Here is a 12500-nt window from a genome sequence, read left to right on the forward strand (position 1 = left end):
CCAAAGGACCTTCAGCAGCCCGTTACTGAAGTTTGCAAATAACATTGAGACCGCCTCTAGAGAGCCAAGATACTTAAAAAAAGTTCTTTCGCAACATGTGATAACATGTAACCACTGAATTGACTTCAGAAACAATAATGATCTTTGAAAATGTGAGCTCGAGCACTATCTCTACAGGCAAAAGCTAGGTGCTTTATTATGCACGTAAGTCGGCAGATAATGATTTCTTAAGATTTTTAAGGAATTGAGGCCCCTTAATTCATTATTAATAAGTGTGTTAAAATAACGCAAGTTTTCAGAAACCACACCGTAGGGTTCGCATTTTGTATCAGTCGTAATTTTCCACACTGGCAATAATTTATTGAGGTCATATATTGTCAGAAAAAGTTAAGCTCTCAGAAACGTGACTCAGTTCGTAAAGAAATTCTTGAGGCAATAAATCGACTTTTCATTCCAGTGAAGCGCAAAAACCAGGAAAGAAGTTTGGAAAAAGAAAACAAAATACCAATCGGATTCAAAACGCACACGTGGATTAATATATATCCAGGTTCAATCAATCCTAAATCACATAAGTATCAATAAGTGTCATACATGGCTATTTCCTGTACCACTTTTTCAAGTTATCATTTCGTTGAATGCATAGATTGAATTTTTCTAATTTCTGATGATAGTATTGAGTATATTCCCTGATAGCTGTTGTCATCTGTCAATGTTTGTGTTTTGTATTGTATTGTTTCAGTTCTCTGCGTTTCCTAGTAAGTAATTTTTGTGCCTCAATATTGCTATTCCATGTCCATGTTGTTTACCTTATTGCATTTGTTTGTATTCTGACTTCTGCAATTATGTTGCTTAAATGACATTTTCATTCCGTTTTTCTTATTCTGCCTTCTGTAATTATGTTGCCTCAATTCCATGTCAATCTCCTCTCCGAAGGGGAGGGGGGAATGTCACGTGACTAAATAGGTGGGTCAACTGAGCGATTCAATTTAAACAGAAGATGGCGGACCTCATTTCCCTGGATTTTGAAGGAAAAACAATCAATCAAAGACAAAGAAGACAAAGAGAAAGACAAAGAGTTAATGCAAACAACCTTCCATGGTTCAGATTGATAAATCAAGACCTGAATAAAATGCTGTTACAACTCTAGCTAATTGCGCCAAATCTACCTGGATCTACCTGGATACCTGGATACCTGGTCGATTTCTGTTTCAAAAATGGCCGCCTTGTCTATGATCACGTGATCTCACGTTGAGCCTTCTCTCGACCAACCTCGTCCCACCTGGCACTAGAGCTGATAGTGTTGAGACGCAAAATGTCATGGGATCGAGGTAACAAAATTGCAAAATGGGAAATGCAGAACACGAAACAAAGATGACAATGATAGGAAGACGAAGAAATCGCGATAACGACGCAGGACTGCTTTAAGACTTCAAAATAACATTCAACGTTGAAAATCATAATATAAGAGTTATAATCTACCATGGAACCGAGGCAAAAAAATTACAGAATGCAAAAAAACGGAATACAGGAATTGAACATGGAACTGAGGCAAAATAATTGCAAAATATAGAAACGGATGACGGAGGGCAATCATAAAATGAAGGAAACGTAATTTCTCAATTAAAGCTTAGGAAATAATCCCGAAAAGGAGAAATGATCGCCAGAATTGCGAATGGCATTTAGAAATTTGTCATAAAATTTTTGAATAAGAACAAGAAAATTAAAATGGGCACGTGGTACACTCATCTTATCTTCCAGAGCTTTATAGTAAATTGTTTTTTTCATTTGATAAAGACGTACCCTTTAGTGTTTGAATAACCCGACCAGTCTTGTCAAGTAGTTAAATCGACCGTAGTTCAACTCCACCACGCCTGACCGACTTTTTTTCTTCCTGCCAGTTGGTTGAAGTTTTTCAGCACGTCATGCTTGGTATATGAAATATTTTCACGCTGCTGTTAAGCGTGTTTGAATTAATCAACACAAACTATAATTTCCTGCAGATGTGCTGTCACTAAACAGTTTACTTGTTTTTTCTTTCAGGACCATTGGCCGAGTTGAGGCTACAAGTTTTAGAGCTGAAATAGCAAAGGAGTTTAGAAGCTCGTAGGTCTTAGGAGGAAGAATTCTTCCGGGCTATGGCCACTGCAAAACCTCATAAGCTCACGACTGAAAACCTTAAAAAGTTTGAAAAGCAACTGCAAGAACAGAGCAGGAAACGAAAGTCCTTGCAAAGGAAGATATGTCCTGATAGAACTGAGGCGGATGGCCAAAGCTCAGGAATACAGTCTTACGGCTCACAAGTTAGTGTATTTAAGGACAATCTAGATATAAACAACGAGGAAGAGGAAACTGAAAAGGGAAATCTTTTCAACAAACTTTCCTATTCACTGGATCGATCACGCCCAGAAACGTTCCGAGGAAATCCGGAAGGACAAAGTCGAAATGAAAGCCTGCGTCAAACACCGAACATTGTAAAAATTGACCATGCGGAGGAACGTGACCGCATTAGCTACAATAGTGAAAAGGAAAAACCCGATAGTGTGGAAAAATTAAGTACTGATGAAGATGATGATGATGATGATGATGACGATGACGATGACGATGACGATGACGATGACGATGACGACGATGACGAAAGTGAGGAAGAAAGCTCTGGGACTGAAGATGAAAGTGACGACGACGATGACAGTGATGATGACGATGATGATGATGATGATGATGATGCCACAGAAACAGGTCCACCATGGTTACGAGAAACTCCTGTTAGCGTCCGAACACATTACACAAGCAGTTTAAATGCAAGCAGCAGTAGTATCCCTACAATTGCCTCAGGGGCAAAGAGCATAGCAGAGTCCACAAGAACAAACACTGAGGGAAAAAGAAGCGTTGCGTCCAACATAAGCTCTGCTCCATCTTACATCATGAACGTGAATCAGTACCGCATGAAGAAACTGGCGGTCAAAAAAGAAAAAGAAATAGCTAGGCTTGGTGCAGAGAACACAGAATCGGAAATATCTCGGGGGTCAAGCCGTAATGACTCGGTAGCGAGTAGAGTTAGCATGCGCGAAAGAGGTTCAACGAGTCAGCAAAGTAAAGGTTCTTACGTGACCGTTAGGAACTGGACACGGTGGAGCAACTACAGTTCAGCAGGTTACAGCATCAGTGAAGGTCCTGGTACAAATCACAGGTTTAGAAAACGCAAAGAAATAACCAAGTTGAATGTGACAGCAAAGACTCCCAGGAAAAGATTGATGTCTCGCGTTTTGTTACAGCACGCTGCAAGCAAATCTCAGCCCAATCTTCGAACAACTAGTAAGCGTAATGTCACAGTTGCACTAGTCCCTAATACCTCTTCGGCGCCATCAGTAACTAGCTGTCAAATGGCTTCGCGACTGAGTACTCGATCAATAATAAAAGCGAAATCTACAGCCTGTGCAAAATCCGTTCCTGATCTAAATAAGGAAGTTGTAAATTCATTTTTTCTTATGGAAGGAGACCAAACTATTTCTACCACCAGGTTAGCTTACACAAGACAAAACACATCCCACGGCTGGACAAACCGTCGCAAGCGAGTTCTTAAACGTAAAGAGCGCCCAAATAGGAATGAAAGTCCTCTCAGCTCTACTTCGAGGATGCACTCAAGCATCAAGCCTTGCAGCAAAAGATGTTCTTCTAAAAATGAAAAACGTTCTGTTTTGTCAAGTGCATTAACTACGTCTTCCTCTAAGTCAGATGGAACACGTCGAAGTAGGGAGGCTCCTTCCAGCGCCTCTAGTGAATTTACTAAAACTTCGAAAAAGCCTGGGCTGGAACCTCTCAGGAAATATGCTGGTTACCAAAGCATCCACGACCTCTCATCAGGTCGAGACTCTTTGTATGCACCCGGTACACCTGTAAGTTTGATTCGTCTGCGAACTCCAAGCCTGCACTCAGTCGTAACAGAATACAGCAGTTACTTGAGCTTGGCAGCCTCCAGTGTTAAATCAGCACGAATGAGTTCCAGATCAAGTCTATCAAGCACAGGTAAAAGGTTGAATTATTTAAAATAGAACTTTCCTTGACCAAAAATAGCCCAAAAATGGCTAAAGAAATGTGGAAGATTAGTGGATTGAGTGAATACTTTCGCGGTACTCTGCATAGCAACGACGTGAAATTACCAAATTTGAGTTTAACGACCCGTCCACATGTTTCTGGAATTTTTCCTCTGCTTTTCCGAATAGGGCTTGCGTCCACGCGTACATGTATCACAAAACAGAGAAAATGGCACCAACATACGATTTTGCACATGTTCAACAAGCAAAATCCTTGTGAAAAGCACTGGGCACTAGATAAGTGAAAAGGCTTCGAAAACGATTGGAATACGCTAGCTGTGGACGCGGATATTTTTGATTCCGAAAAAAAAAATTGCGGGTACAAAAATTTCCGGATACGTGTGGAGGGGCCTAAGACAACAACGCGAGCATAGAGATGTGAAGCTATTCTCTATTTTTACTCTGAAATCGCTCGTACGCAATTTCGTTTTAGGATACTTCACCTACGTTCTACAACGTCAACGCGAGATCCGGAAATCATCGTGGTCGGTCTTAGGGTTCCTGTTAACTGTAATGGATTTTTCTTTACTGTTCACGCACTGTACAAAACCGACAATTAACAGGCTTTGAAAAGTCGGTAACAGCAGATCCAGTGCAGTATAAACTTTTGCATCGATTAAGACAACTCGCATATCGACTCAATGCGTAAATTACCGATTTGTGTACACCTTTGGGCTAGGTCTTCGTAACTCTAATCTTTTCGAGTTGCAGAATCGTTCATCTCTTACGTGAAATATGGGGATGACGATTAATTAGAAGCAATAGAACTCTACCAGCTACATAAAGGAAACACAATGCACCCCGTTCTCTAAGGAATTAACATTTTTTCAACACAAAATTTATGACAACTTGTTTAAATTCACTCATATAATGGAAATGGAGACTTAAATAATTAACAGGCATTAAATATTTACCCATGGTGGTCAATCCTCATTTACGCTTTGTCTGGAGCCGTTTCTAGGATCCCAAATCACTCGAAAGTCAAACAAACTTTCACAATTTGGCTTTTTCCGCCGCGACCAGTCCTCGAGCCATGGAACCACCACAAGCTTCTGTTTCCTTAGGCAATACAATTACAGTTGAAGATGTCGAAAGTAACAATGGTAGGTAAAACCGTAGGTTACTTATTAAATGAAGTCTTTTAGCTAGCCTATTGAATAAAAAAAAGGAAAAATAAAGAGTGAATAAGAATATTTTTCAATAGAAAAGTGACAAAGACTTAGACACCTTTACATAGCTTCCTTAATTCCCTTCGGGTTATCATTGCATTAGCAGTTTCTAGTCTACATTGACACAAGTTCTTGAATGTTTTCGTTTGATTGTCAACTTATGATCTGTGTGTGTTTGTAGTTTTAAGTAAAAAAGTTAGTTTTTTTACTCATAAGCACGCTCTTCGCAATAAGGAACAAAAGTGATCTAGTCACACAGTTGACACAGAAACAGAAAAGACTGTTTCGACGCAAATCCCCAACACTACTAATTATGATCACTACTTGGCCATTACTTGTAGTACTTGATCGTACTTTTAAGGTACCTTTTCAACCGAAAATACGTTTATTGGCCTATTGATTGAAAGGCTGTGTGTACATTTTTTTTCAATATTTACAATCTGATTTTTGTGGAAAATAATTCCGTACGTAAGAACTGAGTAACATGAAGCCATGGCAACACAATTGCTACAACAGATGTCAAAATGCTATTAATTTACGTGCGCCACCTGCAAAGCTGAAAATCTGCCTGAAGACACGATTTCAATACTTTTAACACAGAAACAGTGCGAGGTTTAGAGAACAAAGTGTTGGTATAGATTTGCCAAGTCGTGTTTCTTGGAATGGAAAGAAATTATTTTTCTGCCCAAAACTATAGACATCTGATCTTGAGTATTGGAAATGTAATTGTAAAAAGATTTCATGTTTCGTACTATGCTTAAACTGTCACTGTAGTACTAAGTCGTTCCATGCCTACAAACGGAAAGTGATGCCAAAATATCTTATAAGTCTCTACAACGGAATAAATCGAACTAAGTAATCAAGCTAAGTCTGCGACTGACGAGTCTCGAGCGCGCTCGTAAGTTTAGTGATTTCAATGGCTAGGTTTTTTTCATGGTGTATTGCCTTTGTATGGAAATGTTCAGTTTACACAAATTGTTTCTGTCTTTTTGTTACTCTTTACATTGTTTTCAATAAAACAGAGTTGTAAAAGGAAATAATGAATTTTCTTGGGGATTTTAAACAAGCTTTCGATGAAAATGAAAAGGTTCGCGTTCGCTAAAGTTGAAAGTTAGCATTTCCTAAACAATGTGTGTGCCGGAGTGAATGCATTCCGTTATAATTTAATTACAATCTTAATCTTTTAACGCATTGTCTTACTCCAACTAAACGCAGATGGAGAAAGTACCGCAATTGGACCACAAGCCATTGATCAAATAAAAGAAGAAGAAACACAGCTAAAAAGATCACTTGAGAAAGACACCAAACCAGTTACAGAAAGATCACCATCAAAATCTTCATCTAAAATCGACAATCAAAACAAACGAAGTGATTCAGGAACAAGGACATCCTCGTCAAAAACCAAGAGAAGTCCCTCTGAGAATCAGGAGAAACAAAGCGACTCAGAACCCGAGCAAATCCAACTACCACCCATCAGACCACAAACGCGTATCAGCAGTGGTACAAAATCCCCTCATAATTCACCTACGGAGCCGGTTGTAACACCAAAAGGTAGGCCAAAGTGTGGATTAAGACATTTAAATTTGAAGCTTTCGGAGAAGAGAAAATTAACAAAAATAATAGACCGGGCACACGTGCAGTGCAATGCCGGTTTTTCTCTCAGCCTTCGTTTAAAGAAAGGGAAATTAATTAAGCGACAGCAGGGTAGATAACTTGTATATTTTACTTTCCAGATATCAAGAAAAAGAAAAAGGAGAAATTGAAGTTACCAAAGGGTTAGTACTTTTTGAAAGCCGCCAAAATCTCGAAAAAAATTTTTTTTCAACTACTGCCTCTCAATCCCTTCGGAATCAATGAACGCTTTTCAGTCAATAAATTTACTCGTGTACTAGTTTATGTTACATAGGCAGAGCTCCTTCATCTCCTATCATGACAAATTCCTGACAACCCAAAAGTCCTCAATCATGGTTCTGACGAAGGGATAATCTTCCGCGAAACGTCAGCTCGCAATTCTCTCTATCAATGGTCAAATTGCCTTTATCAACTCGTGTAATAAAAATAAATGTTCTTGTTTTACTACCCATCGACGCAACACTTGTGACCACAGTTTCGTACTTACAAAAATTTAAAAACATTCTGTGATTTTAGAAGCAGTCAGTTTGTTTGATAAGGTTTCGTCTTCTCTTACGTGCTAAAGAACAATCACACATGGTCTAAAATGTGATTTTGCAATTCCACGCACTTTGATAAAACTACAAAAAAAAAAATGAGATTGACTTACGCCAGTAGTCGTCTAATATATTCATGTTTGCATTTCAATTAATGGAATGAATTATAGCCGCCAGATAGCTAAGGCCAAACTAGTAAATGATACCGAAAAGATCGCTTTTTTCTGGATCTCTTTTTTCACAACTGCAGAACCTGCATCTCATGACTGCGCTCGGTAAAGGTGAACATAACCTCATTGGCTGATCCTCTAGAGACATCGTTCGTTAAAGACTAAATTTTGTGATAACGCACGCAAAGTCAAGCGGTAGGAAGGTAAAAACAAGCTATGAAAAGCGTTGATATGCGGAAGCAATCGCCTCATGTAGCATAAAGGTCGAGCCGAGGATCGATTTCCACCACTCTCTCGAGTCCGGTCTTCGTTCGCTTCTCCCCGAGCGCGAGCTCGAGCCTAAAGTCAGCCGCTGACATTTAAAACTGACCTTGAACTAAACATTGATCTGAAGTATGAAACGTGTTACGTTCTTATAGGATTCTTCTTTTAAGCCGTCTTCAGTTATGAACTGTCATTTATCAGGAGCGAGTAAGAAAACAGTTCTTAGCGTACTCAAAGTTTCAGACAAAACACACGTTTGCAGAATTACCTGAGTCAACAAATGATTACAGCTTTTTGTTTCGTTGCCTTTCACAAAAGAAAAAGATATACACATTTGGGATTTTGAAACCTCAACAGGCCACTGGTTGTCCAATGAAAGTCCAGTTGAACCGCACTCATTTGCAAGCCAATGTAATGGTGTCACTATGGAAACATAAGAAGACGCTTTGTTGAATGTAATCATTAACCTTTCACAAGTGAAACGAGCCTCTGCAAAATTCACGCCAAGTAAAAAACGGCTACTGAAGCTCTATGAGAAAAAGAAGCAGTTTTTGTTGCCCGCTTTAATGTAAAAACTCTGACTGTTTCTTCCTTCAAACTGTTGTTTACAAAGCTTTTTGTTGCAGTAATCATCGTTGCAAACATGAGTGAAGTGGCATGTGAGTGTGAATGGTTGTCTGAAGGACTTGTCAAGTGCCTTGACAATCTGGAATGGTTCCGTCCGCCGCTAACGTTTTTTTTTTTTGTCTTAACAGTCATTCAAGTAAATCATCCGCTTCCTAACTTTACAGAAGCTACGCGAGATACCGGGATGTAAGTTATGTCTGCTTTCATTACCAGTTTGGTTCATTGGTGTTTGCGTAAGTAAAATCCCCTTAGTACTAACGTTTGTGACGGGAGTTTAATTGATCTTGCTTTGTATTTCAACAGCGCTCGCTTGATTAAATTAGCAAAGCCTAAAGAATCGAAAGCAGTGTGGATGACGAGCTTTTGGTAAGTGATTGCATTTAATAAATGGCCCTGAAGGGTTTCCTTGAAGACCTTATTTACATCAGTATTTGTAACCGATATATATATATTTCTCGACAAAGAGTTAACTGGGCGACCTCTACCTAGAATGTTTTAATACGTTCTCTTGATAAAAATGATGTCATATTGCCTTAAAAACGTTTCACTGAGACAGTATTTCGTGGGGTGCTAATTGAGACAATCATCTACTGGCAAACATTCATTCCATGTGGACGTTCTATTTTAGGCCGCTTGTGTGGGGAAACCAGGAGCCCATGAGACCCATATCAAGTGCTGCACTGTCGGCCAATGCGTCGGAGAGATTAATAGCCTTAGCAACGCCAAAAAAGGATTTCCAACTTGATCACCCAATCAAGTGCAACAGGTACTTAAACATAAACTCTAGTATCATGATGAGATTTTACAAAGACACTGATCTGCAACACCAGATATTTGAGAAATATCCATTGGGCTAAAGCAAACGTCAAGCAGAGGTTTACTTAAATTGAGGCTTGTGCCGCAGAAATAGCAAAGGTCTGGAAATAATCCCTAAAGGTTAATGGCAATCTTCTTCTGCGTCAGTAGTAAGTGTTTCCGGTTGTCGTTTCTCTTGTGAATTAACGTTTCAGCTGGCGTCTGAAAAACGGTTTTTGAAGCTATTCCAGAAAACCAAATCTGTACATTGGCCAATAGTTGTTTTAGGATCTATCTCTTTAATATCCAGTTTTGGCAATAATTCCAGACACTCCGGCTGTCAGCCAAAATCCGTAAAAGAACGCGCCGAAAGACGTAGATACAACATTGAAAACAATATAGTCAACACTTGGTATTAAGCGTTTATGTTGGCGTACCAATCAAAAGCCTCCTAAATAATAGTGCGCTCCATTATATTAAGGATCAAATCTAATGAGAACTGTTAATGCCTTATGGGACTGTTTTGATTTCAGTCAAGTAGAAACCAACTTTTCGAACTCCCGAGGGAAATAGCATCGAAAGTGAAAAGAATTGAATTACTCCTGACTTACCGTGCTATGGTTTTTCAATCGCAATAACGCAGGCAAAACCTCTAAGATATAAGTCAATACCTTCGATTATGTATGTACTCTCACTGTACTGTTGCAGAATCTAAAACAATGCCATCGCTCGGCGTTAGCGCAGCTTTCTCGGATTCTTGTGATCAAGCTTTTAACGGAATTCGAAAAAAGGCGTTAAAATTTTGACGTCCTACCACAGGGGGCCCACACAATCGGATGTGTAGCCGATTGTTATTTTATAGTAAATGTACCGGATTTACCGTTTGCTTCATCCATAGCGATATATCGTTAACTATGTATGTAAATCAATGATAAATAAACGTTGAATTACCTTACCTGTGGTTTATATTCGTCCTTTTACCTCATAAGCGGTTTTTTGAGCGATTTTGAATGAAAGCAAACTCAAATTCATTCAAAATCGCTCAAAAAACCGCTTATGAGGTAAAAGGAGGAATATAAACCACAGGTAAGGTAATTCAACGTTTATTTATCATTGATTTACATACATAGTTAACGATATATCGCTATGGATGAAGCAAACGGTAAATCCAGTACATTTACTATAAAATAACAACCGGCTACACATCCGATTGTGTGGGCCCCCTTTGGTCCTACCGAAGCAAATTCAAGAGCAACAACTTTGTTCGAACAATCGAGAAGTTCGAAAAATCCTTATTCCACCTCATTTAACTTGATTATCACAGCTACCATTGATAAAACAAGGAGATACCATTTAGCAGTTTTTGCAGTGAGAAATACTAGCCCAAACTCATGTCTTTAGGAGAATGTTTGCATGATAAGAACACGTCAAGTATCACGCTGTCTATCACGCTTTGTAATACAGTAATTAGTAATATCTTTATCATTTGTTATTATAGAGGGGACAGAGATCGTAAATGCGCGACAATAGAAATAATAGACGAGGCCACTTACAAAAGTCAATGTTAATTGAGTTGACCAAGTGCTTCTCCAGTGACATAGAAACGCGTAACCTGTTCACTCAGTGTGCCTTAGCCGATATCTGGGCCATGTACACCACTATTTTGACATTTTCCCGACTTAAGCAAAACCCCGCGATATACCATGAAAAAAGTGCAAAAGAACGTACACGGACAAGGCTAAAATGATATCTTCCTATCGATGCAGATATGCGAAAAATGGCAATTAAAAAAGGAATAGAATCTTAGATTTCTTGTCTTGACTCATTTTTTCTGAAACTGAGAGAAGTATCACCATAGGGCAGACCCCTGTAAGGCAAAATGGCAAATGACCAAATTCCTTTTTGTTATGTTTCTTTCAGAGAACTGTACACTTACAGCTGTGGTCGCGAGTCTATGATTTGGGGCGCACATCCATTGGCTTCAAGTGCGAATATATCTACCAGGGTGGCTCAACTTGCAGTACCTAAGGCAGCAGCGGAAGGCTACAAGGAACAAAGGTCAGCTTGCATTCTCACGATAACAACACTATTTCGACTATTTCTGAATAACGACTTGAACGAGTTTGTGTATGATAATAACACTTTTTGTGTGTGGCGATTTTTCTAGTTGCCGCATAAGGAGCCCACACAAACAGTGTGTCTGGTTGTATGTTCGAAATATAAAGAAATGTATGGGAAATATTGAAGAGTCCTAATATAGTAAACTTACATCGAGAAATGACTATGTTAAAGCTCAAAATAACCTCAGTTGTTACGTATTGTCATTTCTGCGGCTGAAAATGGTGAATTTGAGCGATTTGGTGGGTTTTCCGTTGACTGTTACTACACGTCCTTAGAAGGAGACAAGGGTGGAAAGCTCATTTTCGACCGCTCCAGCGTCAAGCCGATTTTCACCCAGAAATGACAATACCCAACAACTGAGGTTATTTTGAGCTTTAACATAGTCATTTCTCGATGTAAGTTTACTTTTTTAGGACTCTTCAATATTTCCCATACATTTCTTTATATTTCGAACATACAAACAGACACACTGTTTGTGTGGGCTCCCTATGGTTGCCGCTTGCTCCATCAGGCTTGAATACAATACCTGTTGCAATCTCAATCAGGTTCTGCATTTTCGTAATTCATTTGCATCGAAAACACAGTGGCGTAGATGGAAAAGACATCATCATGATAAATTCAAATAAATCAAAAGACGTAGTAACCGACTTTGTTTGTGATTTGGTCCTAAACAGTTGAATTAAGAGATAACAAGGACAAACCACATAAGTTTTGGCTGTCAAGAGTCTCAAAATCCTTTAATGAGCTGACATGGTTTGCGCGTGACTTGTCATCACTATTCATGCGTTCATTGATTGTTCAGTTGCTAAGCATTTAGACGAGTGTCGAGTTTCAATATTTTTCATCGCCGACAAAGTTATGAAACCAGGGATTGAGCCATCTTTGTTATAGCTGCTCATAAGGTAAACTCCTTTAATTCTTACCAACGGTAACGCCTCAACTCTACAAAGGTTTACTATGGAAAGGCATTTTGTGTCAGAGGTGTTTCTTAGCCAATAAACGACCTTCTAAGAATTATTTCTAACCGACTCGATACTTCTCAAACCTTGATTTGGCGTGCCTTTTTACCGAGTGTTAGACTTGCCGAGTTTTTCC

General features: G+C 39.1%; 1 protein-coding gene and 1 long non-coding RNA gene across 3 annotated transcripts in view; one reads left to right on the forward strand and one right to left on the reverse strand.

The window, feature by feature from the left end:
* LOC138007051 (dentin sialophosphoprotein-like) overlaps nt 1–12500 on the forward strand; it is a 25950-nt gene that overhangs the window by 7092 nt on the left and 6358 nt on the right. For both annotated transcript variants that reach the window (XM_068853725.1, XM_068853726.1), the window contains exons 2-8: nt 2041–4023; nt 6476–6811; nt 6994–7035; nt 8618–8675; nt 8793–8855; nt 9118–9255; nt 11205–11342. In XM_068853725.1, the coding sequence (XP_068709826.1) occupies nt 2136–4023; nt 6476–6811; nt 6994–7035; nt 8618–8675; nt 8793–8855; nt 9118–9255; nt 11205–11342 (2663 nt within the window). In that variant the 5' untranslated portion in view covers nt 2041–2135. The remainder of the gene's footprint in view (nt 1–2040; nt 4024–6475; nt 6812–6993; nt 7036–8617; nt 8676–8792; nt 8856–9117; nt 9256–11204; nt 11343–12500) is intronic.
* Nucleotides 3887–10038, reverse strand: LOC138007052 (uncharacterized). The gene is made up of 3 exons (XR_011123986.1): nt 9896–10038; nt 5006–5241; nt 3887–4010 (listed from the first exon to the last, which is right to left on the reverse strand). It is a non-coding gene; the product is annotated as an uncharacterized lncRNA (long non-coding RNA).

The sequence above is a fragment of the Montipora foliosa genome, chromosome 6 (genome assembly GCF_036669935.1).
Source record: "Montipora foliosa isolate CH-2021 chromosome 6, ASM3666993v2, whole genome shotgun sequence".
Classification (NCBI taxonomy): Eukaryota; Metazoa; Cnidaria; class Anthozoa; order Scleractinia; family Acroporidae; genus Montipora; species Montipora foliosa.